Source organism: Poeciliopsis prolifica, unplaced genomic scaffold, assembly GCF_027474105.1.
Source record: "Poeciliopsis prolifica strain line A6 unplaced genomic scaffold, Auburn_PproV2 SCAFFOLD283, whole genome shotgun sequence".
In the NCBI taxonomy this organism is placed as follows: domain Eukaryota; kingdom Metazoa; phylum Chordata; class Actinopteri; order Cyprinodontiformes; family Poeciliidae; genus Poeciliopsis; species Poeciliopsis prolifica.
In genome coordinates, this window is record NW_026562658.1 from 1 (window position 1) to 27,698 (window position 27,698).

The window sequence follows — 27,698 nt, forward strand, 5'->3', positions numbered from 1 at the left end:
AGTATTTATTTCACACTAGAACTCAAAGATGACGACATATTTAAGAGTTCTGTAATTTTTCCAAAAGTCAGTTTTGACTGGATATTAAATATGGAAACATATTTAATAGATGTGGAATCTGGTTTACGTCTGTCTGGATCAAATCAATATATAATCTAAAGATAAATAATCTGATCCGTTTTGGTCAATGTAGAAACAGGTTTAGACAGAACGGGTCAAGTATTCAGTGTTCCATCTGGTGAATGACCTGCTGTGACCGACTCGCTAACGAACCTTAAGGTGTTTACACTGTTACCCCGGAGACCAAGCAGCACCAGAATGACCTTCAGTGTTTCTATTAGAAACCATTGATCAACCATGTAGAAAGCAAACAGCGCCGGGCCCCACCGGGCCCCACCAGGCCCCACCGGGCCCCACCAGGCCCACCGGGCCCCACAGGGACGGGACGCTCACTTCCTTTCCTCCAGCAACCAGGAAGAGGTTCGGCCATGTTGGAGAACATGAACTGTTTACAGAGTCGCTCAGGTTGAACTTGACGGAAACTAAAGTCCCAGAGGCAGCAGCAGCAAACTAGCTGCAGTCCAAAAGAAAAGGCTGGTTCTGGTTCTGATGGCACCCGGGCCCTTTGAGAGTCCTCCACAGGACCACAGTCAGCAGGCAGCCAATCAGCAGGCAGCCAATCAGCAGGCAGCCAATCAGCAGGCAGCCAATCAGCAGGCAGCCAATCAGCAGGCAGCCAATCAGCAGACAGCCAATCAGCAGACAGCCAATCAGCAGACAGCCAATCAGCAGGCAGCCTTCATCTCATTCATTTATAAAATGATTTAGTTCACATCACAAAGTGGACATTGTGTTCCCAGTGCTCCCAGTGGGCCGCCCTGTCTGTCCTGGAACAGTAACCAGTCTCCTGTTCCTCTGCGGACTCTGAGCTCAGCTCCATCACGATGCTCTTTGTCCAAAATAGCATAAAGTTTGACAGAAACATGTTGAGATTCCCCTGCAGCGGCTGAACAAGCTGATTCATGTTTTTTTAATGTTTTCCAATAAAAGCCTCTGAATGATGCTGAATTACTGATCACTGTGAGAAACAATGAATCATTGTGGTTTGACCTTTGACACACATCACTTGGATTAGCTCTGCGATTTAATTTAATCCAGACTAAATCTCATTCCTACCATTCCTGAGCTGACCTCTCAAACCACAAATCACTTCCTTGCTTTAAAATATCGTCGTAAACCAAATGAGACATTATGCCAGGTAACAATCTGATGTTTTATTTAGAATAAATTGTTTTAGTTTCAAACTGCACATTTAAATACTGATTGTCATGTATGGAACTTTGAACCTGATCTGGGATTACAAGATGTTTTAATAAAGAGTAGAATCTATTAAATCCATAAAATGTTCCGACTGCAAAACTTTTATTGATCATACTCTCGTTTTATATAAGATCAATATCTGAAACATTTATGTACGCTTAAGGAACATTCAAAACTGTAATGTGAACATTTACCAAAGTTAGAAATCCTGTGAATTAGTTTGAAATGTTAATTTAAATATTTATTTTACTATTAAGTGAGCAAATAAGTTTAAAATGCCATCATAAACCTGCTTATCCTGTTTGACAGAGTACTGACTTGATTGAAACATTTATTGTCATAATTGTTCAAATAAAGTCATATGACATAAATATAATCATAAAATATGATGACTTTATTCTCATAGTAATATAATTTCATTCTTAAAATACAGTGTTTATTACCATATTATTACGACTTTATTCTGTAATATTACAACTTTAGACTTTATCTCGTAATGTCATTTTCTCAGTGTGACCCCAGTACTCTGCGTGCTGATGACGTTGGTTTATCTGCTTCCGGTAATCTCCCGCCTTCAGCAGGTTCAAACCGGCCGTAGCCCCGCCCCCTGTGAGCCTTTATAAGGGAGCGGCTCTGCGCTGCGTCACAAACTGCTTCCAACTGCCGACCCTTGACTGTCGGAGAGAAGGAGACAGCGGCTCAAAATGGTGAGAAACCCGCATTTATGTCGCAAAAGACGGTTGTTGAAGCTATTTTGGTGAATCGTACTTTAATCATGTTCTTTTCTATTAATTTTCGTCGAACAAGGCCATGTTGGCGCAGATTAAAATGATCGAAATAAAGTTTCACAGTTCCGTTTTCTGGCCTCTGGGCCCGCTGGTGTTTTCACAGATTCAGTTTAGTTCTTTAAAAAGGACGCGGCTCCGTTTTTAATGCCATTTAGCTGAAAGAGTTCTGGGCGGGAACTCCAATGTGAGGCGAACAGATAACGCCCTGCAGGTCCGTGAACGTTACATGGGGTGGGGTGGGGCAGGAGCTCGATGGGGCTTTTCTCCATGATGTGAGGAGTAATAAACTCTCACGTTACCCGGTTGGATCCAACAAGCCTGCATTGAGACACCTGAGGCTGGAATCTACGTCACTGCTCCTGGGGAGGTGCGTTCAAGGTGCACCCGGAAATCCGAGGATTAAACGTAGAAGTTAAAGCCTTGAAACCATAAAGAAAATCTAGAAAATAGATGTAGGAACCTGATTATCACAGAAACCAGATTCTGTGGTAATCTGGTTTCGTGGCTGAACTTGACGAAAAACTGCTTAAGTACTTCACGGCGCAGCATCTGCTAATGTTTACTGATACAGTTCTTCTTAAAGGGCCGGTGTACCGCTCAGCCATTTTTCATACCTGGCATAAAGTCACAAACCATGAAGCCTGATCACTTTTCTCCTCTTCTCCACAGCGTGAGTGTATTTCTATGCATGTGGGCCAGGCCGGCGCCCAGATGGGCAATGCATGCTGGGAGCTCTACTGCCTGGAGCACGGCATCCAGCCTGACGGACAGATGCCCAGCGACAAGACGATCGGAGGGGGAGACGACTCCTTCAAACGTTCTTCAGCGAGACGGGCTCTGGGAAGCACGTCCCCAGAGCCATCTTTGTGGATCTGGAGCCCACCGTGATTGGTCAGTTCTGCCCGCCTGGAAACGCTTAAACATAGAAACATGTTCAGAAAACATGGCTGACACTGAAGGTTTTCCCTCCAACAGATGAAGTCCGTACAGGAACTTACCGGCAGCTCTTCCACCCTGAACAGCTGATCACCGGCAAGGAGGATGCAGCCAACAACTACGCCAGGGGCCACTACACGGTGGGCAAGGAGATCATCGACCTGGTTCTGGACAGGACACGCAAACTGGTGGGTCAGGGTTTTGTTGGATTCAAGGGTGGAGGTGTGGTTGAGACAATGCCCAGCTGAGCCAAGGGGTCATGGTCCGGATGGACTGAGGTCTGGTTGGACTGAGGTCTGGATGGACTGAGGTCTGGATGGACTGAGGTCCGGATGGACTGGGGTCTGGTTGGACTGAGGTCTGGATGGACTGAGGTCTGGTTGGACTGAGGTCTGGTTGGACTGAGGTCTGGTTGGACTGAGGTCTGGTTGGACTGAGGTCTGGATGGACTGGGGTCTGGTTGGACTGAGGTCTGGATGGACTGAGGTCTGGTTGGACTGAGGTCTGGTTGGACTGAGGTCTGGTTGGACTGAGGTCTGGTTGGACTGAGGTCTGGATGGACTGAGGTCTGGATGGACTGAGGTCTGGATGGACTGAGGTCTGGTTGGACTGAGGTCTGGCTGTGTTACAGTCCTGGGTGGCCTCAGAGCGTCTCCTCAGAGCGTCTCTTGCTGAAGTTCTGGGTGTGTTCTGCTTGCAGGCTGACCAGTGCACCGGCCTGCAGGGCTTCCTGATCTTCCACTCCTTCGGTGGAGGAACCGGCTCCGGCTTCACCTCCCTGCTGATGGAGCGTCTCTCTGTGGACTACGGGAAGAAGTCCAAGCTGGAGTTCGCCGTGTACCCGGCCCCCCAGGTGTCCACGGCGGTGGTGGAGCCGTACAACTCCATCCTCACCACCCACACCACCCTGGAGCACTCGGACTGCGCCTTCATGGTGGACAACGAGGCCATCTACGACATCTGCCGCCGCAACCTGGACATCGAGCGCCCCACCTACACCAACCTGAACCGCCTCATCGGCCAGATCGTGTCGTCCATCACGGCGTCGCTGCGCTTCGACGGCGCGCTCAACGTGGACCTGACGGAGTTCCAGACCAACCTGGTGCCGTACCCGCGCATCCACTTCCCGCTGGCCACCTACGCGCATCTCGGCCGAGAAGGCCTACCACGAGCAGCTGACGGTGGCCGACATCACCAACGCCTGCTTCGAGCCCGCCAACCAGATGGTGAAGTGCGACCCGCGCCACGGCAAGTACATGGCCTGCTGCCTGCTGTACCCGGCGACGTGGTGCCCAAGGACGTCAACTCGGCCATCGCCACCATCAAGACCAAGCGCTCCATCCAGTTCGTGGACTGGTGCCCCACCGGCTTCAAGGTGGGCATCAACTACCAGCCGCCCACCGTGGTGCCGGGCGGAGACCTGGCCAAGGTGCAGCGCGCCGTCTGCATGCTCAGCAACACCACGGCCATCGCCGAGGCCTGGGCGCGCCTCGACCACAAGTTCGACCTGATGTACGCCAAGCGGGCCTTCGTCCACTGGTACGTGGGCGAGGGCATGGAGGAGGGCGAGTTCTCGGAGGCCAGGGAGGACATGGCCGCCCTGGAGAAGGATTACGAGGAGGTGGGGACGGACAGCGTGGGCGACGAAGACGAGGGCGAAGAGTACTGAACTCGTTTGATCATGTTTGTGCCTTCAAATGAATAAAGCTGTTCTGAAACCTGATTGGTCGAGTCATTTACACAGGAAGTCACACAGCTGCTGCAACACAAACATTTATTGAAGGTCACACTTACAAAATCAGCTTTATTTTTGGAGTTTTTTCTTGCTGGAGGTTAACGACTACACAGACAGGAACGCGCGGGGGGGCTGGGGGGGTCCATGAGCAGCAGAGGAAACCTGAAGCGGATCCGGCTCCGCAGGTTCTGCTACAACAACACCAGCGGTCTGGGCGGGTAAAGCTCGTGGTGCATTCACATGCACGTTTCACACTCCTGAATGCTCCTGAACACATCGTCCTGAGTCGGTGCCGGGGTCGTCCGGGGGTCACTGGGGCAGCGCCTTGAGGATGGCGTTCACCTCCTCTGCAACCGCAGTCAGAGCAAACTCAAACTGGTCCTGGAGAGGAAGACAAGATGGCGGCGTTCACTTCCATTTCCTGGGGTCACCAAACGTTCTGAACTAGTTCAGATCTGGACTTTAAACTAGAGCGGAGCGACCCAAACCGCTGACCTCAGGGGTGACATGTGGAAATGTTTATTACTATATAAGGGTCATAATTAGTTGTTTATTGAGTTAAAATGTGATAAACATAACAGCAAGTAGAGCAGCTGCTCCGTTTATCAAACGCCTTTTCTTTTTACGTCTTTTATCTCTTGGACCAGGGAGTCCAAACCGTCCGGCACCAACATCCAGTTGTTCTCCCAGCAGCCGCTGAGATTCACCAAACGACACCAAGACACAGAAACTGGATATGAAACCATGTTGATCATTTCTATACAAATATCCATCAGTTCTATCAGAAATGATAGAAAACCTGATGCAGGGACCAGGTTACTGGTTTCAACAGGTTACTGGTTTCAACAGGTTACTGGTTTCAATAGGTTACTGGTTTCAGTAGGTTACTGGTTTCAGCAGGTTACTGGTTTCAGTAGGTTACTGGTTTCAGTAGGTTACTGGTTTCAGCAGGTTACTGGTTTCAGCAGGTTACTGGTTTCAGTAGGTTACTGGTTTCAGTAGGTTACTGGTTTCAGTAGGTTACTGGTTTCAGTAGGTTACTGGTTTCAGCAGGTTACTGGTTTCAGCAGGTTACTGGTTTCAACAGGTTACTGGTTTCAGTAGGTTACTGGTTTCAACAGGTTACTGGTTTCAGTAGGTTACTGGTTTCAGCAGGTTACTGGTTTCAGTAGGTTACTGGTTTCAACAGGTTACTGGTTTCAGCAGGTTACTGGTTTCAATAGGTTACTGGTTTCAGTAGGTTACTGGTTTCAACAGGTTACTGGTTTCAACAGGTTACTGGTTTCAATAGGTTACTGGTTTCAGTAGGTTACTGGTTTCAGCAGGTTACTGGTTTCAGCAGGTTACTGGTTTCAGTAGGTTACTGGTTTCAGTAGGTTACTGGTTTCAGCAGGTTACTGGTTTCAGTAGGTTACTGGTTTCAGTAGGTTACTGGTTTCAGTAGGTTACTGGTTTCAGCAGGTTACTGGTTTCAGCAGGTTACTGGTTTCAACAGGTTACTGGTTTCAGTAGGTTACTGGTTTCAACAGGTTACTGGTTTCAGTAGGTTACTGGTTTCAGCAGGTTACTGGTTTCAGTAGGTTACTGGTTTCAACAGGTTACTGGTTTCAGCAGGTTACTGGTTTCAATAGGTTACTGGTTTCAGTAGGTTACTGGTTTCAACAGGTTACTGGTTTCAACAGGTTACTGGTTTCAATAGGTTACTGGTTTCAGTAGGTTACTGGTTTCAGCAGGTTTACTGGTTTCAGCAGGTTACTGGTTTCAGTAGGTTACTGGTTTCAGTAGGTTACTGGTTTCAGCAGGTTACTGGTTTCAGTAGGTTACTGGTTTCAGTAGGTTACTGGTTTCAGCAGGTTACTGGTTTCAGCAGGTTACTGGTTTCAACAGGTTACTGGTTTCAGTAGGTTACTGGTTTCAACAGGTTACTGGTTTCAGTAGGTTACTGGTTTCAGCAGGTTACTGGTTTCAGTAGGTTACTGGTTTCAACAGGTTACTGGTTTCAGCAGGTTACTGGTTTCAATAGGTTACTGGTTTCAGTAGGTTACTGGTTTCAACAGGTTACTGGTTTCAACAGGTTACTGGTTTCAATAGGTTACTGGTTTCAGTAGGTTACTGGTTTCAGCAGGTTACTGGTTTCAGTAGGTTACTGGTTTCAGTAGGTTACTGGTTTCAGCAGGTTACTGGTTTCAGTAGGTTACTGGTTTCAGCAGGTTACTGGTTTCAGTAGGTTACTGGTTTCAACAGGTTACTGGTTTCAGTAGGTTACTGGTTTCAGTAGGTTACTGGTTTCAGCAGGTTACTGGTTTCAGTAGGTTACTGGTTTCAGTAGGTTACTGGTTTCAACAGGTTACTGGTTTCAGTAGGTTACTGGTTTCAGCAGGTTACTGGTTTCAAAAGGTTACTGGTTTCAATAGGTTACTGGTTTCAGTAGGTTACTGGTTTCAGCAGGTTACTGGTTTCAGTAGGTTACTGGTTTCAGTAGGTTACTGGTTTCAACAGGTTACTGGTTTCAGTAGGTTACTGGTTTCAGCAGGTTACTGGTTTCAATAGGTTACTGGTTTCAGCAGTTACTGGTTTCAGTAGGTTACTGGTTTCAGCAGGTTACTGGTTTCAGTAGGTTACTGGTTTCAGTAGGTTACTGGTTTCAACAGGTTACTGGTTTCAGTAGGTTACTGGTTTCAGCAGGTTACTGGTTTCAGTAGGTTACTGGTTTCAGTAGGTTACTGGTTTCAATAGGTTACTGGTTTCAGTAGGTTACTGGTTTCAACAGGTTACTGGTTTCAGTAGGTTACTGGTTTCAGCAGGTTACTGGTTTCAGTAGTTACTGGTTTCAGCAGGTTACTGGTTTCAGTAGGTTACTGGTTTCAGTAGGTTACTGGTTTCAGCAGGTTACTGGTTTCAGTAGGTTACTGGTTTCAGTAGGTTACTGGTTTCAACAGGTTACTGGTTTCAGTAGGTTACTGGTTTCAGTAGGTTACTGGTTTCAGCAGGTTACTGGTTTCAGTAGGTTACTGGTTTCAGTAGGTTACTGGTTTCAGTAGGTTACTGGTTTCAACAGGTTACTGGTTTCAGAAGGTTACTGGTTTCAGTAGGTTACTGGTTTCAACAGGTTACTGGTTTCAACAGGTTACTGGTTTCAGTAGGTTACTGGTTTCAGCAGGTTACTGGTTTCAATAGGTTACTGGTTTCAGTAGGTTACTGGTTTCAGCAGGTTACTGGTTTCAGTAGGTTACTGGTTTCAGTAGGTTACTGGTTTCAGTAGGTTACTGGTTTCAGTAGGTTACTGGTTTCAACAGGTTACTGGTTTCAGTAGGTTACTGGTTTCAGCAGGTTACTGGTTTCAATAGGTTACTGGTTTCAGCAGGTTACTGGTTTCAGTAGGTTACTGGTTTCAGCAGGTTACTGGTTTCAGTAGGTTACTGGTTTCAGTAGGTTACTGGTTTCAACAGGTTACTGGTTTCAGTAGGTTACTGGTTTCAGCAGGTTACTGGTTTCAGTAGGTTACTGGTTTCAGTAGGTTACTGGTTTCAATAGGTTACTGGTTTCAGTAGGTTACTGGTTTCAACAGGTTACTGGTTTCAGTAGGTTACTGGTTTCAGCAGGTTACTGGTTTCAGTAGGTTACTGGTTTCAGCAGGTTACTGGTTTCAGTAGGTTACTGGTTTCAGTAGGTTACTGGTTTCAGCAGGTTACTGGTTTCAGTAGGTTACTGGTTTCAGTAGGTTACTGGTTTCAACAGGTTACTGGTTTCAGTAGGTTACTGGTTTCAGTAGGTTACTGGTTTCAGCAGGTTACTGGTTTCAGTAGGTTACTGGTTTCAGTAGGTTACTGGTTTCAGTAGGTTACTGGTTTCAACAGGTTACTGGTTTCAGTAGGTTACTGGTTTCAGTAGGTTACTGGTTTCAACAGGTTACTGGTTTCAACAGGTTACTGGTTTCAGTAGGTTACTGGTTTCAGCAGGTTACTGGTTTCAATAGGTTACTGGTTTCAGTAGGTTACTGGTTTCAACAGGTTACTGGTTTCAACAGGTTACTGGTTTCAATAGGTTACTGGTTTCAGTAGGTTACTGGTTTCAGTAGGTTACTGGTTTCAGCAGGTTACTGGTTTCAGTAGGTTACTGGTTTCAGTAGGTTACTGGTTTCAGCAGGTTACTGGTTTCAGTAGGTTACTGGTTTCAGCAGGTTACTGGTTTCAGTAGGTTACTGGTTTCAGTAGGTTACTGGTTTCAACAGGTTACTGGTTTCAGTAGGTTACTGGTTTCAGTAGGTTACTGGTTTCAACAGGTTACTGGTTTCAACAGGTTACTGGTTTCAGTAGGTTACTGGTTTCAGCAGGTTACTGGTTTCAATAGGTTACTGGTTTCAATAGGTTACTGGTTTCAGTAGGTTACTGGTTTCAGCAGGTTACTGGTTTCAATAGGTTACTGGTTTCAATAGGTTACTGGTTTCAGTAGGTTACTGGTTTCAGCAGGTTACTGGTTTCAACAGGTTACTGGTTTCAGTAGGTTACTGGTTTCAACAGGTTACTGGTTTAATAGGTTACTGGTTTCAGTAGGTTACTGGTTTCAGCAGGTTACTGGTTTCAACAGGTTACTGGTTTCAGTAGGTTACTGGTTTCAACAGGTTACTGGTTTCAGTAGGTTACTGGTTTCAGCAGGTTACTGGTTTCAACAGGTTACTGGTTCAGTAGGTTACTGGTTTCAACAGGTTACTGGTTTCAATAGGTTACTGGTTTCAGTAGGTTACTGGTTTCAGCAGGTTACTGGTTTCAGTAGGTTACTGGTTTCAGTAGGTTACTGGTTTCTCAGTCAAAAGCTCGTTGCAAACCTGAGGTCAGCAGCTGTCAGTCAGTTCTGGTGGATCTGAACTTTGACCTCAGTATGAGAAACTGCAGACTGATAGGAGGAACCAAAGAGCTCTGTTAAAGGCAAATCTTCTGAATCTGGGATTTAAATCATTTCATTTCACATAATCATGGTGGCAGAAACCATTTGTTAAAACCTAATCAATATATTTGTCCTATTGATGTTTGACGTTTCCTCCAAACGAACGACGTCATCAGTCCAAGTTTATCGTTTATTGATTGTTCAGAAACTCTGTGATGAACCACAGCAGAGGTCAACAAAGGTCACCAAAGGTGAACCAACTCGGAACCATCACATCTTTTTACTCTCCGTCTCACTTTGCCGTTTAAACACACCCGTTGCCGTGGCAACCGCCTGCGCCCCACATGCCGAGCAGCGATACGTTAAAAACAAGGTTGATATTTATCGATTATTAATGAGCCTCTCATGAACACAGCGGTGGCTGATTGGCTCATTTAAACTCCTATTTTGATAAGTCAGAACAGGAAGTGCTGCCTCAGCTTCCTGGAGGCCCTCAGGTCGTCAGGTAGATTTGGTCCGGGTCGCTCACTCCAGCTTTATTTACTGGCTTCATGATGAAACTTTGCATTTACAATATTTTCATTTCTATGTTTTGGTGAAAATTGTATAACTTCACCTACAACCTTGAGCTAAAAGTTTTTATTTAGTGTCAGGGGCCCTAGGAGGCCCCAGGGGGGTCCCGGAGGTCCCAGGGGGGTCCCGGAGGCCCCTGGAGGTCCCAGGAGGCCCCTCAGGCCCCTGGAGGCCCTAGGAGGCCCCAGAAGACCCCAGGGGGGTCCCGGAGGCCCCAGGAGGTGCCAGGAGGCCCCTCAGGCCCCAGAAGGCCTCTGGAGGTCCCAGGAGGCCCCTCAGGCCCCAGGAGGCCCCAACGGGGTCCCGGAGGCCCCAGAAGGCCCCTGGAGGCCCCAGGAGGCCCAAGGGCCCTCTGGCCTGCACTCAGCACCAGGTCAGTTCCATCTGCCACCAGCAGGTGGCGGCATTGCTCGGGTTAGGGTTAGCAGGAAGAGAATCTGCTCTAGACATTAGTTTTAGGTTTGGGTTAAACGCGTTTGGTGTATCGGGGCGGTCCGGTCCAGGCGGTCCGGTTCGGACTCACCTTGCTGCGGACCATCCCGGGCCGCTGGTCCCGGACGTGCTCCAGCGTGGCGGCGATGTCGATCTCCTTGACGCCTGCGGGGAACCAGAATCAGTGGGTCAGTGTCTGGAGCGGCGGCGGCGCTTCGCCCCGCGTCTACTGCACCTTTAGCCATGCGGTTCAGAACCATGTCGATCAGGATGTACGTCCCGGTCCGCCCAGTGCCGTCGCTGTGGAAACACAGGGAGAACCAATCAGAAACAGTCCCTTGGTTGTACCACCTGGGATCAGCGGACTGTACCTGCAGTGAACGATGATGGGGCAGGAGCGTCCACGGTAGCATTTATTCACCTTCCTGAGAGACAAACGGACACGTGAGGGATTCACATCACCACTGAGGAAAACAACCAATCATCCAGAAACCTGCAGCCAGGGAAACTGCACTACCTGCGGAAGTCCAGCAGGGGGCGCGTGGCGGTGGGGATTCCCTGCGCCGGCCAGCTGAGGAAGTGGAACTGCGTGAGCGTGCGCGTCTCCTGAGTCTGGACGTTCTTCAGGTAGAAACTGCGCACCAGGAAGTCATTACACCAGATGTGCTCCGACACCAGGTTCACCTGCAGGGGAGGGAGAGCGGGGAGTCCCACCTGTCCCACCTGGAGTCCCACCTGGAGTCCCACCTGTCCCACCTGAAGTCCCACCTGGAGTCCCACCTGGAGTCCCACCTGGAGTCCCACCTGTCCCACCTGGAGTCCCACCTGGAGTCCCACCTGTCCCACCTGAAGTCCCACCTGGAGTCCCACCTGGAGTCCCACCTGGAGTCCCACCTGTCCCACCTGGAGTCCCACCTGGAGTCCCACCTGTCCCACCTGAAGTCCCACCTGGAGTCCCACCTGGAGTCCCACATGGAGTCCCACCTGTCCCACCTGGAGTCCCACCTGGAGTCCACCTGTCCCACCTGAAGTCCCACCTGAAGTCCCACCTGGAGTCCCACCTGTCCCACCTGAAGTCCCACCTGGAGTCCCACCTGTCCCACCTGAAGTCCCACCTGTCCCACCTGAAGTCCCACCTGTCCCACCTGAAGTCCCACCTGGAGTCCCACCTGTCCCACCTGAAGTCCCACCTGCAGTCCCACCTGAAGTCCCACCTGGAGTCCCACCTGTCCCACCTGAAGTCCCACCTGGAGTCCCACCTGGAGTCCCACCTGGAGTCCCACCTGTCCCACCTGAAGTCCCACCTGGAGTCCACCTGGAGTCCCACCTGGAGTCCCACCTGTCCCACCTGGAGTCCCACCTGGAGTCCCACCTGTCCCACCTGAAGTCCCACCTGAAGTCCCACCTGGAGTCCCACCTGTCCCACCTGAAGTCCCACCTGGAGTCCCACCTGTCCCACCTGGAGTCCCACCTGGAGTCCCACCTGTCCCACCTGGAGTCCCACCTGCAGTCCCACCTGAAGTCCCACCTGGAGTCCCACCTGTCCCACCTGGAGTCCCACCTGGAGTCCCACCTGGAGTCCTGGAGTCCCACCTGGAGTCCCACCTGGAGTCCCACCTGTCCCACCTGGAGTCCCACCTGGAGTCCCACCTGTCCCACCTGAAGTCCCACCTGAAGTCCCACCCTGGAGTCCCACCTGTCCCACCTGAAGTCCCACCTGGAGTCCCACCTGTCCCACCTGGAGTCCCACCTGGAGTCCCACCTGGAGTCCCACCTGTCCCACCTGGAGTCCCACCTGCAGTCCCACCTGAAGTCCCACCTGGAGTCCCACCTGTCCCACCTGGAGTCCCACCTGGAGTCCCACCTGGAGTCCACCTGAAGTCCCACCTGAAGTCCCACCTGTCCCACCTGAAGTCCCACCTGAAGTCCCACCTGTCCCACCTGAAGTCCCACCTGGAGTCCCACCTGTCCCACCTGAAGTCCCACCTGTCCCACCTGAAGTCCCACCTGTCCCACCTGAAGTCCCACCTGAAGTCCCACCTGTCCCACCTGAAGTCCCACCTGGAGTCCCACCTGTCCCACCTGAAGTCCCACTGCAGTCCCACCTGAAGTCCCACCTGGAGTCCCACCTGTCCCACCTGAAGTCCCACCTGGAGTCCCACTGGAGTCCCACCTGGAGTCCCACCTGGAGTCCCACCTGTCCCACCTGAAGTCCCACCTGGAGTCCCACCTGGAGTCCCACCTGGAGTCCCACCTGTCCCACCTGGAGTCCCACCTGGAGTCCCACCTGGAGTCCCACCTGAAGTCCCACCTGAAGTCCCACCTGGAGTCCCACCTGTCCCACCTGAAGTCCCACCTGGAGTCCCACCTGTCCCACCTGGAGTCCCACCTGGAGTCCCACCTGGAGTCCCACCTGTCCCACCTGGAGTCCCACCTGCAGTCCCACCTGAAGTCCCACCTGGAGTCCCACCTGAAGTCCCACCTGTCCCACCTGAAGTCCCACCTGTCCCACCTGAGTCCCACCTGGAGTCCCACCTGTCCCACCTGAAGTCCCCACCTGCAGTCCCACCTGAAGTCCCACCTGGAGTCCCACCTGTCCCACCTGAAGTCCCACCTGAAGTCCCACCTGGAGTCCCACCTGGAGTCCCACCTGTCCCACCTGGAGTCCCACCTGTCCCACCATGAAGTCCCACCTGTCCCACCTGTCCCACCTGAAGTCCCACCTGGAGTCCCACCTGCAGTCCCACCTGAAGTCCCACCTGGAGTCCCACCTGTCCACCTGAAGTCCCACCTGAAGTCCCACCTGGAGTCCCACCTGGAGTCCCACCTGTCCCACCTGAAGTCCCACCTGCAGTCCCACCTGAAGTCCCACCTGTCCCACCTGGAGTCCCACCTGGAGTCCCACCTGGAGTCCCACCTGTCCCACCTGGAGTCCCACCTGAAGTCCCACCTGGAGTCCCACCTGTCCCACCTGGAGTCCCACCTGGAGTCCCACCTGGAGTCCCACCTGTCCCACCTGAAGTCCCACCTGTCCCACCTGAGTCCCACCTGTCCCACCTGAAGTCCCACCTGGAGTCCCACCTGTCCCACCTGCAGTCCCACCTGAAGTCCCACCTGGAGTCCCACCTGTCCCACTGAGTCCCACCTGAAGTCCCACCTGGAGTCCCACCTGGAGTCCCACCTGTCCCACCTGAAGTCCCACCTGGAGTCCCACCTGGAGTCCCACCTGTCCACCTGGAGTCCCACCTGTCCCACCATGAAGTCCCACCTGCAGTCCCACCTGAAGTCCCACCTGCAGTCCCACCTGAAGTCCCACCTGCAGTCCCACCTGAAGTCCCACCTGTCCCACCTGGAGTCCCACCTGTCCCACCTGAAGTCCCACCTGGAGTCCCACTGTCCCACCTGAAGTCCCACCTGTCCCACCTGAGTCCCACCTGGAGTCCCACCTGTCCCACCTGAAGTCCCACCTGGAGTCCCACCTGAAGTCCCACCTGGAGTCCCACCTGGAGTCCCACCTGTCCCACCTGAAGTCCCACCTGAAGTCCCACCTGGAGTCCCACCTGTCCCACCTGAAGTCCCACCTGAAGTCCCACCTGGAGTCCCACCTGTCCCACCTGGAGTCCCACCTGGAGTCCCACCTGGAGTCCCACCTGTCCCACTTGAAGTCCCACCTGGAGTCCCACCTGAAGTCCCACCTGTCCCACTTGAAGTCCCACCTGGAGTCCCACCTGTCCCACCTGAAGTCCCACCTGTCCCACCTGAAGTCCCACCTGAGTCCCACCTGTCCCACCTGGAGTCCCACCTGAGTCCCACCTGTCCCACCTGAAGTCCCACCTGTCCCACCTGAAGTCCACCTGTCCCACCTGAAGTCCACCTGGAGTCCCACCTGTCCCACCTGAAGTCCCACCTGCAGTCCCACCTGAAGTCCCACCTGGATCCCACCTGTCCCACCTGAAGTCCCACCTGAAGTCCCACCTGGAGTCCCACCTGGAGTCCCACCTGTCCCACCTGAAGTCCCACCTGGAGTCCCACCTGTCCCACCTGAGTCCCACCTGTCCCACCATGAAGTCCCACCTGCAGTCCCACCTGAAGTCCCACCTGAAGTCCCACCTGCAGTCCCACCTGAGTCCCACCTGTCCCACCTGAAGTCCCACCTGTCCCACCTGGAGTCCCACCTGTCCCACCTGAAGTCCACCTGGAGTCCCACCTGTCCACCTGAAGTCCCACCTGTCCCACCTGAAGTCCCACCTGTCCCACCTGAAGTCCCACCTGGAGTCCCACCTGAAGTCCCACCTGGAGTCCCACCTGAAGTCCCACCTGGAGTCCCACCTGGAGTCCCACCTGTCCCACCTGAAGTCCCACCTGAAGTCCCACTGGAGTCCCACCTGTCCCACCTGAAGTCCCACCTGAAGTCCCACCTGAGTCCCACCTGTCCCACCTGGAGTCCCACCTGGAGTCCCACCTGAGTCCCACCTGTCCCACCTGGAGTCCCACCTGCAGTCCCACCTGAAGTCCCACCTGGAGTCCCACCTGTCCCACCTGGAGTCCCACCTGGAGTCCCACCTGGAGTCCCACCTGTCCACCTGAAGTCCCACCTGTCCCACCTGAAGTCCCACCTGGAGTCCCACCTGTCCCACCTGAAGTCCCACCTGGAGTCCCACCTGTCCCACCTGAAGTCCCACCTGCAGTCCCACCTGAAGTCCACCTGGAGTCCCACCTGTCCCACCTGAAGTCCCACCTGAAGTCCCACCTGGAGTCCCACCTGGAGTCCCACCTGTCCCACCTGAAGTCCCACCTGAGTCCCACCTGTCCCACCTGGAGTCCCACCTGTCCACCATGAAGTCCCACCTGCAGTCCCACCTGAAGTCCCACCTGAAGTCCCACCTGCAGTCCCACCTGAAGTCCCACCTGCAGTCCCACCTGAAGTCCCACCTGTCCCACCTGGAGTCCCACCTGTCCCACCTGGAGTCCCACCTGGAGTCCCACCTGTCCCACCTGAAGTCCCACCTGGAGTCCCACCTGGAGTCCCACCTGGAGTCCCACCTGTCCCACCTGGAGTCCCACCTGGAGTCCCACCTGTCCCACCTGAAGTCCCACCTGGAGTCCCACCTGGAGTCCCACCTGAGTCCCACCTGTCCCACCTGGAGTCCCACCTGGAGTCCCACCTGAAGTCCCACCTGAAGTCCCACCGGGAGTCCCACCTGAAGTCCCACCTGAAGTCCCACCTGGAGTCCCACCTGTCCCACCTGGAGTCCACCTGGAGTCCCACCTGTCCCACCTGGAGTCCCACCTGCAGTCCCACCTGAAGTCCCACCTGGAGTCCCACCTGTCCCACCTGGAGTCCCACCTGAGTCCCACCTGGAGTCCCACCCTGTCCCACCTGAAGTCCCACCTGTCCCACCTGAAGTCCCACCTGAAGTCCCACCTGTCCCACCTGAAGTCCCACCTGGAGTCCCACCTGAAGTCCCACCTGCAGTCCCACCTGAAGTCCCACCTGGAGTCCCACCTGTCCCACCTGAAGTCCCACCTGAAGTCCCACCTGGAGTCCCACCTGGAGTCCCACCTGTCCCACCTGAAGTCCCACCTGGAGTCCCACCTGGAGTCCCACCTGTCCCACCTGGAGTCCCACCTGTCCCACCATGAAGTCCACCTGCAGTCCCACCTGAAGTCCCACCTGAAGTCCCACCTGCAGTCCCACCTGAAGTCCCACCTGCAGTCCCACCTGAAGTACCACCTGTCCCACCTGGAGTCCCACCTGGAGTCCCACCTGTCCCACCTGCAGTCCCACCTGAAGTCCCACCTGGAGTCCCACCTGTCCCACCTGGAGTCCCCACCTGGAGTCCCACCTGGAGTCCCACCTGTCCCACCTGAAGTCCACCTGTCCCACCTGAAGTCCCACCTGTCCACCTGAGTCCCACCTGGAGTCCCACCTGTCCCACCTGAAGTCCACCTGCAGTCCCACCTGAAGTCCCACCTGGAGCCCACCTGGAGTCCCACCTGTCCCACCTGAAGTCCCACCTGTCCCACCTGAAGTCCCACCTGGAGTCCACCTGTCCCACCTGAAGTCCCACCTGCAGTCCCACTGAAGTCCCACCTGGAGTCCCACCTGTCCCACCTGGAGTCCCACCTGTCCCACCTGAAGTCCCACCTGAAGTCCCACCTGTCCCACCTGAAGTCCCACCTTCCCACCTGAAGTCCCACCTGTCCCACCTGGAGTCCCACCTGTCCCACCTGAAGTCCCACCTGTCCCACCTGAAGTCCCACCTGAAGTCCCACCTGTCCCCCTGCAGTCCCACCTGGAGTCCCACCTGTCCCACCTGGAGTCCCACCTGTCCCACCTGGAGTCCCACCTGAAGTCCCACCTGCAGTCCCACCTGAAGTCCCACTGAAGTCCCACCTGCAGTCCCACCTGAAGTCCCACCTGAAGTCCCACCTGCAGTCCCACCTGAAGTCCCACCTGCAGTCCCACCTGAAGTCCCACCTGGAGTCCCACCTGGAGTCCCACTGTCCCACCTGGAGTCCCACCTGTCCCACCTGAAGTCCCACGTGCAGTCCCACCTGAAGTCCCACCTGCAGTCCCACCTGAAGTCCCACCTGAAGTCCCACCTGGAGTCCCACCTGTCCCACCTGAAGTCCCACCTGGAGTCCCACCTGAAGTCCCACCTGGAGTCCCACCTGGAGTCCACCTGAAGTCCCACCTGGAGTCCCACCTGAAGTCCCACCTGTCCCACCTGGAGTCCCACCTGGAGTCCCACCTGGAGTCCCACCTGTCCCACCTGGAGTCCCACCTGGAGTCCCACCTGAAGTCCCACCTGTCCCACCTGGAGTACCACCTGAAGTCTCACCTGTCCCACCTGGAGTCCCATCTGGAGTCTCACCTGTCCCCCGGAGTCCCACCTGTCCCACCTCCACCCACCTCGTAGATGTGGTAGAGGGAGGAGCCTTCATCTGGCCAGTAGCGGTCACTGCTTCTCGCCGTCCTCCACCAGAGCCGTCATCATCACGATCACAGTGCAGCCGTTCTCCCAAACCATCTGCTCACACACACACACACACACACACACGCACACGCACACACACACAGCCGCCATGTTGGTTTTCTGACGTGGCGTTGGTCGCATGACGCCTGCTTCCCTCTGATCTCACCTGCCAGAAGTCAGAGATGGTGTGAGGCAGTGGGCCCTGGGTGGCGATGTAGGCCGGCATCCTGGGGTCGTGTTCAATCTGCAAGGTCACAACGAGGTCCAGAAGAGGTCGAGCAGAGGTCAGCTCCCCGACCAGAACCGGACATGGGTCTGAGCGGACTTACGATGGTGCTGGCGTTTGACGTAGTCGGAGCGAGACGGGTTGCCGTCGGCCTTCAGCTTCACCCTGGAGTGGTCATCTGCAGAACACGTGACCCGTTAGGTTCTGGTTCTACCGGGCCGGTGTCAGTGCATGGATAACTCACAGGGCACCGAGTCGGGCAGCGGTTCTTCTTGGCGTTGGCGTCGCTCTGGGCCACTGAGACGGCGCTGGGTTCCGCCTGGTAGGAGCAGAGAGGGCCCACTCCTTCAGGAGCCGGTCCTTGTTCCGCAGGTGGTCCTCCATGTAGGCCTGTGGAGCCAGAGGAACCGGACCGGGTCACACAGGACCGGACCGGTCACACCTGCTGTGATTTGACTAGGACAGTGTGGCGATGTGCGGTTCTGACCAGGATCATGTGACCCGTTGAGATGTCCATGTTGGCCTGCGCCGGCTCCTCGCACCAGGACGGCGTGCTGCTGTGGGAGCTGGGACTGGGCTGGGCGCCGTCGCTGAACTGGGACGACACGCTGCTCACCCTGGAGTCCGGCCCGACCGCCGCCGCGCCGGCTCCGCCCCCCGCCGCGCCGCCGGCCCCGCCCACCGCGCCCAGGGCGGCGGCCTCCAGCCGGCCGAAGGCGCCTTTGGAGGCCATGTGTTGCCGACACAGATCCTGGTGACAATGTTGGCATGATATCAATACATCTGGAGCAATAGTCACCAATAATCAACATCAATCTACATTAATTGATTAATCAACTCATTGGCTGAAGAACCTGAATTATCCATTAAAATCATTTAATTTCACTTCAATCTCCCAGATTTTCCTCCTGGGTCCAGCTGGGTGTCCCTCAGCATCACTGCGTCTCCTCCGTGTCTCCAGGTCATGCAGGTGGGCGGAGCCTCACCTGGTACTCCTGGTGGGTGAAGCCGCCGCCGTTGGGGCCCAGGCCCAGCTTCTTGGCGGCCAGGCGGTGGGCGTGGCGGCGCAGGCAGGCGATGGTCATGGCCGCCACCAGGAAGCCGCCGATGCACGCCACGGACACCAGCGTGGCGAACACCCAGCGCGGGCCGGGCTGGACTCTGGTCGCCAGGGCAACGACGACTTCCTCTCATCCGTCTGCACAGAAACAGTCGTCAGCGCTCGTCAACAGAACCGGAACGGAACCAGGTGTGCGGTCGCACCTGTTGGGCGCTGCTCTGCAGAACCTTTAGGCCCGTCTCAGGATCCAGGAAGTTCTGTCCTGCAATTGAAGAAGGGCTCTGATTGGCTGAAGGGTTCCGATGGAGGATCCGCGCCTGGCCTCTGAGCCCCGCCCACTCTCACCTGGTTGCCGTGCAGCCGTCAGGTTCCTGGAGTTGGGTCTGGTTCTGAAGCTGACGGTCGGTCCGAACGCGCTGCAGAGGAGAACCGAGTCAGAACCCTCAGATCATCGTCATGTTGATCTGGTTTTAGTACCGGCGGGTTTCTGCCCAGAGCGGCAGGGCGGACGGGGCGTCCAGAGGAAGAACGCTCTGACGTGACTCGCTGAAACCACAGGAAGTAGAGGCAGCCGTACCTCTGATTGGTGAGTCCGGACAACTTGGCTCCGCCTCCTGCATCCTGATTGGCTGGCTCCTTCTGTCCTCCGGCAGTTGGGGGCGGAGCCTCCTGCAGAGCCGCCTGATATGCCATTAAGGCCTCTGTGAGCTGATTGGTTGAGACAGAAACGCATCACCTTCCGCTCCGAGGCCGACGCAGTAGCTAAAGCCAACGGAGCCCAGACCGGTTCTGATTGGACCAGCAGGACTCACCTTCTGCTTGGCTGCTGCGCCGTCAACCAGGCCATCTGCTGGAGGACAATAGAGATTACTGACCTCTGACCCCTGACCTCAGACCTCTCTGACTGCTCACCAACCTGCGACTCCGTCCCTCTGCTGGGGGACGGAGGACGAGTCCAGCCGCTCGTCCTGCCGCACTGCAGACGGGTCCAAACCGTCCAGCAGCAGAGACAGTCTGCTGAGAGCGCGGCCTGGAGACAGAGACAGGAAACTACAGGAAACTGATGTCAGAACTCCAGGCTGAACTACGGGACGTGAGGAACTACAGAAACTCCAGGCTGCAGTAGCCAGTGTGTCGGCGAACCGTCCAATCCTGACAGGACGTCCAGGTCCTGCTTCCTGAGCTGAGGATCCTGGGAGTTGTAGTCCTGGCTGTAGTCCAGAGGGAAGTCCAGGTCGGGCAGCGGGGACGAGCCGGCGGCCGGCGCCCCCCGGTGGCGAGGCGGCGCCGACGGGGAGGCCAGGTAGAGGGACAGCAGGTCCTGCAGCAGCAGCCGGTTCCGGTCCACAGCGTCGCCCCGCAGGAAGGTCGGGTTCTGGTCCAGAGAGTTGAGGGAGCGCTGCTCCTGGTTCTGCAGCACAGACAGCGGGTCACTTCCTACTGACGTCACCTGGGGCCGAGCCGAGTCCTACCTGATGGTACGAGTCCAGAACCAGGTAGTCCAGGTACCGCTGCATCAGCTCGGGTTCTGCTGGACCACCAGGGTCCGGTTCTGTGTGAGGGGCCGGGCCTAGCAGCCTGGAGGACCTGGGGAACCAAATGGACCTGGGTTGACTCGTTAACGGGTCTCCTGGCGGTTCTGATTCGTTATTTGACTCGTTAACGGGTCTCCTTACGGTTTGGGCGGGTTCTCCTCCCGGTCCGGGTCCAGATCCGGGTCGGCGGTCGGAACCCGGCTCAGCTCCTGGCTGATGATGGACTGGGTCAGCTCGTCCTGCCAGGTCAGACCTGGAGGTCACATGTCACAGTGTGACTCTGGTGGGCGGGGCCTAACTCCTCCGTTGTGGGCGGGGCCTACACTCACCTTGAACCATCAGGTCTTTCAGGACTTCCTGCAGGCGCAGCAGAACCGGGCCGGAGACTCGGTACCGGACCGGCTCCTGGTCCGGAGCGCGGCAGCGGCCAAACAGGCCGTCTGGACGGGACGACACAGGAGGTCAGCCTGGTTCTGAAGGTCGGTTGACCAGCGTCTCCAACCGTCACCATGCTGAGACTCCGACACGGCTTCACATTTAGCATGAACCCGCTTTCACTGATCGTTAGCTTGGTAACCATAGCAGCAGCTATGAGGGACAACATGAGGGAACTTGGGCTGCTGATGTCACTGTTGTCATGGAGACAGACAGCCACAGCAGCGATTGGCTTAAGCAGAGGTCAAGTTTACTCTGCTGAGGCTTCAGTAATCTGCTGTTTTGTTAAACATTAGCTTCATTAGCTACTAGCTTCTTTAGCTTCATTAGCTATTAGCATCTTTAGCTTTATTACCAACTAGTTTCATTAACTATTAGCTTCATCAGTTTTTAGTTTTATTAGGTACTAGCTTCTTCAGCTAATAGCTTCATTAGCTATTAGCTTCTCTAGCTTTATTAGCTTTTAACTTTTTTAGTTTCATTAGTTTTTAGTTTCATTAGCTACTAGCTTCATTAGAAACTAGTTTCCTACAGAGAAAAGCAAAAACCTGAAAATAATCCACAATATAATAAATATTAAACGTCTCCTTTCTTTCACTCATGAAAACTTTTCTGTGTTTATGGTTTGGGTTTTCTAGAAGCAGTAACTGATGTTAGATCAGCAGAAAGTTCCTGTCTTTCCCTTTTTGAAGAGTCGCTCACAGAAAGTGGCCTCATGCTGCTGGAGGCCTCAGGAGGTTCCTGTCATCTGATTATCATGCATTTAGTATTGATTAGTATTGATTTAAACTGACCGTCGCTGCAGAGCTGACCTCTGGGGCAGATCTTCTTCTCAAACAAACAACCTGCAAAACACAGAAAAACATAAATGTTACCATGGAAACCAGGTGAGGCGACCTGCTGATGTCACAGCGATGACGTCATCTCCATGGCAACTCGCTATCTGCTCCCCAAGGCGGGACAGCGGGTTGCCATGGCGTTGTCATTACCAGCAGCCCCAGTTGGACTCAATCAGCACTTTGTGATGGTTAGATACCTAATCAGCGCTCTGTGATGGTTAGATACCCAATCAGCACTTTGTGATGATTAGATACCCAATCAGCGCTCTGTGATGATTAGATACCCAATCAGCACTTTGTGATGGTTAGATACCCAATCAGCGCTCTGTGATGGTTAGATACCCAATCAGCGCTCTGTGATGGTTAGATACCCAATCAGCGCTCTGTGATGGTTAGATACCCAATCAGAACTTTGTGATGTTTAGATACCCAATCAGCACTTTGTGATGATTAGATACCCAATCAGAACTTTGTGATGGTTAGATACCCAATCAGCTCTCTGTGATGTTTAGATACCCAATCAGCGCTCTGTGATGGTTAGATACCCAATCAGCGCTCTGTGATGGTTAGATACCCAATCAGCTCTCTGTGATGTTTAGATACCCAATCAGCGCTCTGTGATGGTTAGATACCCAATCAGCGCTCTGTGATGGTTAGATACCCAATCAGAACTTTGTGATGGTTAGATACCCAATCAGCACTTTGTGATGATTAGATACCCAATCAGAACTTTGTGATGGTTAGATACCCAATCAGCACTTTGTGATGGTTAGATACCCAATCAGCGCTCTGTGATGGTTAGATACCCAATCAGCGCTCTGTGATGGTTAGATACCCAATCAGCGCTCTGTGATGGTTAGATACCCAATCAGAACTTTGTGATGTTTAGATACCCAATCAGCACTTTGTGATGATTAGATACCCAATCAGAACTTTGTGATGGTTAGATACCCAATCAGCTCTCTGTGATGTTTAGATACCCAATCAGCGCTCTGTGATGGTTAGATACCCAATCAGCGCTCTGTGATGGTTAGATACCCAATCAGCTCTCTGTGATGTTTAGATACCCAATCAGCGCTCTGTGATGGTTAGATACCCAATCAGCGCTCTGTGATGGTTAGATACCCAATCAGAACTTTGTGATGGTTAGATACCCAATCAGCACTTTGTGATGATTAGATACCCAATCAGAACTTTGTGATGGTTAGATACCCACCAGCACTTGTTTGGTTAGATACCCAATCAGAACTTTGTGATGGTTAGATACCCAATCAGCACTTTGTGATGGTTAGATACCTAATCAGCGCTCTGTGATGGTTAGATACCTAATCAGCACTTTGTGATGATTAGATACCCAATCAGCACTTTGTGATGGTTAGATACCTAATCAGCGCTCTGTGATGGTTAGATACCTAATCAGCACTTTGTGATGATTAGATACCCAATCAGCGCTCTGTGATGGTTAGATACCCAATCAGCACTTTGTGATGATTAGATACCCAATCAGAACTTTGTGATGGTTAGATACCCAATCAGAACTTTGTGATGGTTAGATACCCAATCAGCACTTTGTGATGGTTAGATACCCAATCAGCGCTCTGTGATGGTTAGATACCTAATCAGCACTTTGTGATGATTAGATACCCAATCAGCGCTCTGTGATGATTAGATACCCAATCAGCACTTTGTGATGGTTAGATACCCAATCAGCACTTTGTGATGATTAGATACCCAATCAGCACTTTGTGATGATTAGATACCCAATCAGCACTTTGTGATGGTTAGATACCCAATCAGCACTTTGTGATGGTTAGATACCCAATCAGCACTTTGTGATGGTTAGATACCCAATCAGCACTTTGTGATGGTTAGATACCCAATCAGCACTTTGTGATGGTTAGATACCTAATCAGCGCTCTGTGATGGTTAGATACCCAATCAGCACTTTGTGATGATTAGATACCCAATCAGCGCTCTGTGATGATTAGATACCCAATCAGCACTTTGTGATGGTTAGATACCCAATCAGCACTTTGTGATGATTAGATACCCAATCAGCTCTCTGTGATGTTTAGATACCCAATCAGCTCTCTGTGATGTTTAGATACCCAATCAGCGCTCTGTGATGTTTAGATACCCAATCAGCACTTTGTGATGATTAGATACCCAATCAGCACTTTGTGATGGTTAGATACCCAATCAGCACTTTGTGATGGTTAGATACCCAATCAGCACTTTGTGATGGTTAGATACCCAATCAGCACTTTGTGATGGTTAGATACCTAATCAGCGCTCTGTGATGGTTAGATACCCAATCAGCACTTTGTGATGATTAGATACCCAATCAGCGCTCTGTGATGATTAGATACCCAATCAGCACTTTGTGATGGTTAGATACCCAATCAGCACTTTGTGATGATTAGATACCCAATCAGCACTTTGTGATGATTAGATACCCAATCAGCGCTCTGTGATGTTTAGATACCCAATCAGCTCTCTGTGATGTTTAGATACCCAATCAGCGCTCTGTGATGTTTAGATACCCAATCAGCACTTTGTGATGGTTAGATACCCAATCAGCACTTTGTGATGGTTAGATACCCAATCAGCGCTCTGTGATGTTTAGATACCCAATCAGCGCTTTGTGATGGTTAGATACCCAATCAGCTCTCTGTGATGATTAGATACCTAATCAGCGCTCTGTGATGGTTAGATACCCAATCAGCACTTTGTGATGGTTAGATAACCAATCAGCGCTCTGTGATGGTTAGATACCCAATCAGCACTTTGTGATGATTAGATACCCAATCAGCTCTCTGTGATGGTTAGATACCCAATCAGCGCTCTGTGATGGTTAGATACCCAATCAGCGCTCTGTGATGGTTAGATACCCAATCAGCGCTTTGTGATGGTTAGATAACCAATCAGCGCTCTGTGATGATTAGATACCCAATCAGCGCTCTGTGATGGTTAGATACCCAATCAGCACTTTGTGATGATTAGATACCCAATCAGCTCTCTGTGATGGTTAGATACCCAATCAGCGCTCTGTGATGGTTAGATACCCAATCAGCGCTTTGTGATGGTTAGATAACCAATCAGCGCTCTGTGATGATTAGATACCCAATCAGCGCTCTGTGATGGTTAGATACCCAATCAGCGCTCTGTGATGGTTAGATACCCAATCAGCACTTTGTGATGGTTAGATACCCAATCAGCACTTTGTGATGGTTAGATACCCAATCAGCGCTCTGTGATGGTTAGATACCCAATCAGCACTTTGTGATGGTTAGATACCCAATCAGCGCTCTGTGATGGTTAGATACCCAATCAGCGCTTTGTGATGGTTAGATACCCAATCAGCACTTTGTGATGGTTAGATACCCAATCAGCGCTCTGTGATGGTTAGATACCCAATCAGCGCTTTGTGATGGTTAGATACCCAATCAGCACTTTGTGATGGTTAGATACCCAATCAGCTCTCTGTGATGGTTAGATACCCAATCAGCGCTTTGTGATGGTTAGATACCCAATCAGCGCTCTGTGATGGTTAGATACCCAATCAGCTCTCTGTGATGGTTAGATACCCAATCAGCTCTCTGTGATGGTTAGATACCCAATCAGCACTTTGTGAGGGTTAGATACCCAATCAGCACTCTGTGATGTTTAGATACCCAATCAGCACTTTGTGATGATTAGATACCCAATCAGCTCTCTGTGAGGGTTAGATACCCAATCAGCGCTTTGTGAGGGTTAGATACCCAATCAGCGCTCTGTGATGGTTAGATACCCAATCAGCACTTTGTGAGGGTTAGATACCCAATCAGCGCTTTGTGAGGGTTAGATACCCAATCAGCTCTCTGTGAGGGTTAGATACCCAATCAGCACTTTGTGATGATTAGATACCCAATCAGCACTTTGTGAGGGTTAGATACCCAATCAGCACTCTGTGATGGTTAGATACCCAATCAGCACTTTGTGATGATTAGATACCCAATCAGCTCTCTGTGAGGGTTAGATACCCAATCAGCGCTTTGTGAGGGTTAGATACCCAATCAGCGCTCTGTGATGGTTAGATACCCAATCAGCACTTTGTGAGGGTTAGATACCCAATCAGCGCTTTGTGAGGGTTAGATACCCAATCAGCACTTTGTGATGGTTAGATACCCAATCAGCACTTTGTGATGATTAGATACCCAATCAGCTCTCTGTGAGGGTTAGATACCCAATCAGCGTTCTGTTATCCACTAATCGAGTCTGATGAAGTCCGGAGGGACGAACTGTCAGTGACATTTATTCTGAAAGTCCAGAGAAAACCTCTTCCAGTTTGAAACCATAAAGTTATGATGGCTGCCATCATATAAACAGGAACAACCTGACACCGCAAAGTGCTGAGTCGGTGCTTGCTATGGCAACTCACGCTTCTGCAGACACTTGGCCTGAAACACACAGCAGCTAAAGCAGAATAAATGTGAATATTGATCCCACAATGAGATATCAATATCTGTTAGAGGTTCAGCTGCAGGTTCTTCATCTGTTTAAGACAAAAAACTGAAAATAAACATCAACTTGAAGGATCAGAGCAGAAAACGGCAACTTCCTGTCAGCCACTTCCTGTCAGCGCCTCAACATGATCTCTAACAAAACATCATTTAGTTTATTGTGGCTTTAATGTGCAGGTCATGAAACGCTCCGTCATCGTATCAATCGATGTGATAAAGCTGGATAAAACACTGTGATCAATAATATGTGTTCATAACGAAGCAATAACCTGAAACTATTGATCAATAAACATGAACACAATCAGTTCATCTGGGCTTCATTAATGTTCACATAAAGAATGAAAAACACTGATCTGAAAATCAAACCGGAAGTGTGTCTGATTGGAAACTAAAGATAGGAGAACATGTTGAGATAGTTCACTCTGACTGGTATTTAGGATCTGGACATTAATAATATGAACATGACATCTGATGGAATAACTGGAGACGTTCTGTCATGTTGAAGGTCAGAAATCCAGAATCAATAACCAATCAATAACCAATCAGCGGGTCAGGCCTGACGCTGTCCATGGTGCTGAAACATCATCAGCAATGACTCAGAACTGCGTGACGTGGTTCAGCAGCCCGCAACACAAACATGCTGCGGGACGTGGCGGGAGGGAGGGTCTCCTGGGACCAGAACCTGGAACCAGAACCTGGGACCAGAACCTGGGACCAGAACCTGGGACCAGAACCTGGGACCAGTCTGGACTCTGGGTCCAGCCAGGCCCAGATGGTTTACACTCATCATAACAATAATGATCATCATGTTTCCTGGCGGCAGCTTCACGTTGCGTCTCTTCGGAACCACAAACGGAACAGGCGCCGCTCAGTCTTGGCGCCACAGCGGACTGGGCTTCATGCCGGGTCCAGTTCTGGTTCCGACTGACATCAATCCGGTTTCATCCAGAATTAACGCAAACAACTTCCAGAGAAATAAAGCGTCACATTTTAACAGTCCAACTCTCTCCAGTCATCCACATCCCGGACCGAACCGGAGCCGAACCGAACCGGGTCTTACCGTGTCGGGCGGCCGAGCAGAGGCGGCAAGAGGCGGTGAGGAGGAGGCAGAGGGCGGCGCAGAGCCGCGGAGACATCATGGCAGCTCCGCTGGATCCGGAGGAGGAAGAGGAGGAGGAGGAAGAGCAGCCAGCAGGGGGCGCCACAGCGCAGCAGCTGAAGAAGCAGATCAATTAATTATTACATGAATATGATCGGAATATGATAACAGATTTAAATCCTTCATATCAGTGATGATGAAACGAACAGATACACAAACACACACACACTCAGCTACACACACACACTGAGCTACACACACACAGCTAGAAAAACACACACTCAGCTACACAAACACACACTTAGCTACACACACACACTCAGCTACACACACACTCAGCTACACACACACTGA

At 52.2% G+C, this 27,698-nt stretch overlaps 1 protein-coding gene and 1 pseudogene across 1 annotated transcript; one reads left to right on the top strand and one right to left on the bottom strand.

Moving 5' to 3' along the window:
• Positions 1-1,941: 1,941 nt before the first annotated feature.
• LOC129357690 (tubulin alpha chain-like) lies at positions 1,942-4,767 on the top strand (annotated as a pseudogene).
• Positions 4,768-4,954: 187 nt separating this feature from the next.
• On the bottom strand, positions 4,955-27,588 carry LOC129357691 (receptor-type tyrosine-protein phosphatase-like N). The gene is given in 26 exon segments (XM_055026765.1): positions 4,955-5,160; positions 10,760-10,833; positions 10,904-10,968; positions 11,040-11,093; positions 11,186-11,352; positions 17,585-17,633; positions 17,635-17,702; positions 17,815-17,892; positions 17,978-17,992; positions 17,994-18,052; positions 18,106-18,210; positions 18,213-18,264; positions 18,362-18,625; positions 18,861-19,045; positions 19,048-19,072; positions 19,138-19,196; positions 19,280-19,350; positions 19,512-19,642; positions 19,747-19,784; positions 19,851-19,964; positions 20,078-20,345; positions 20,407-20,521; positions 20,611-20,722; positions 20,799-20,909; positions 21,699-21,749; positions 27,306-27,588. Coding segments are annotated over 26 exon segments (2,481 nt in total). The 5' UTR covers positions 27,385-27,588; the 3' UTR covers positions 4,955-5,088.
• Between the last annotated feature and the right edge of the window lie 110 nt (positions 27,589-27,698).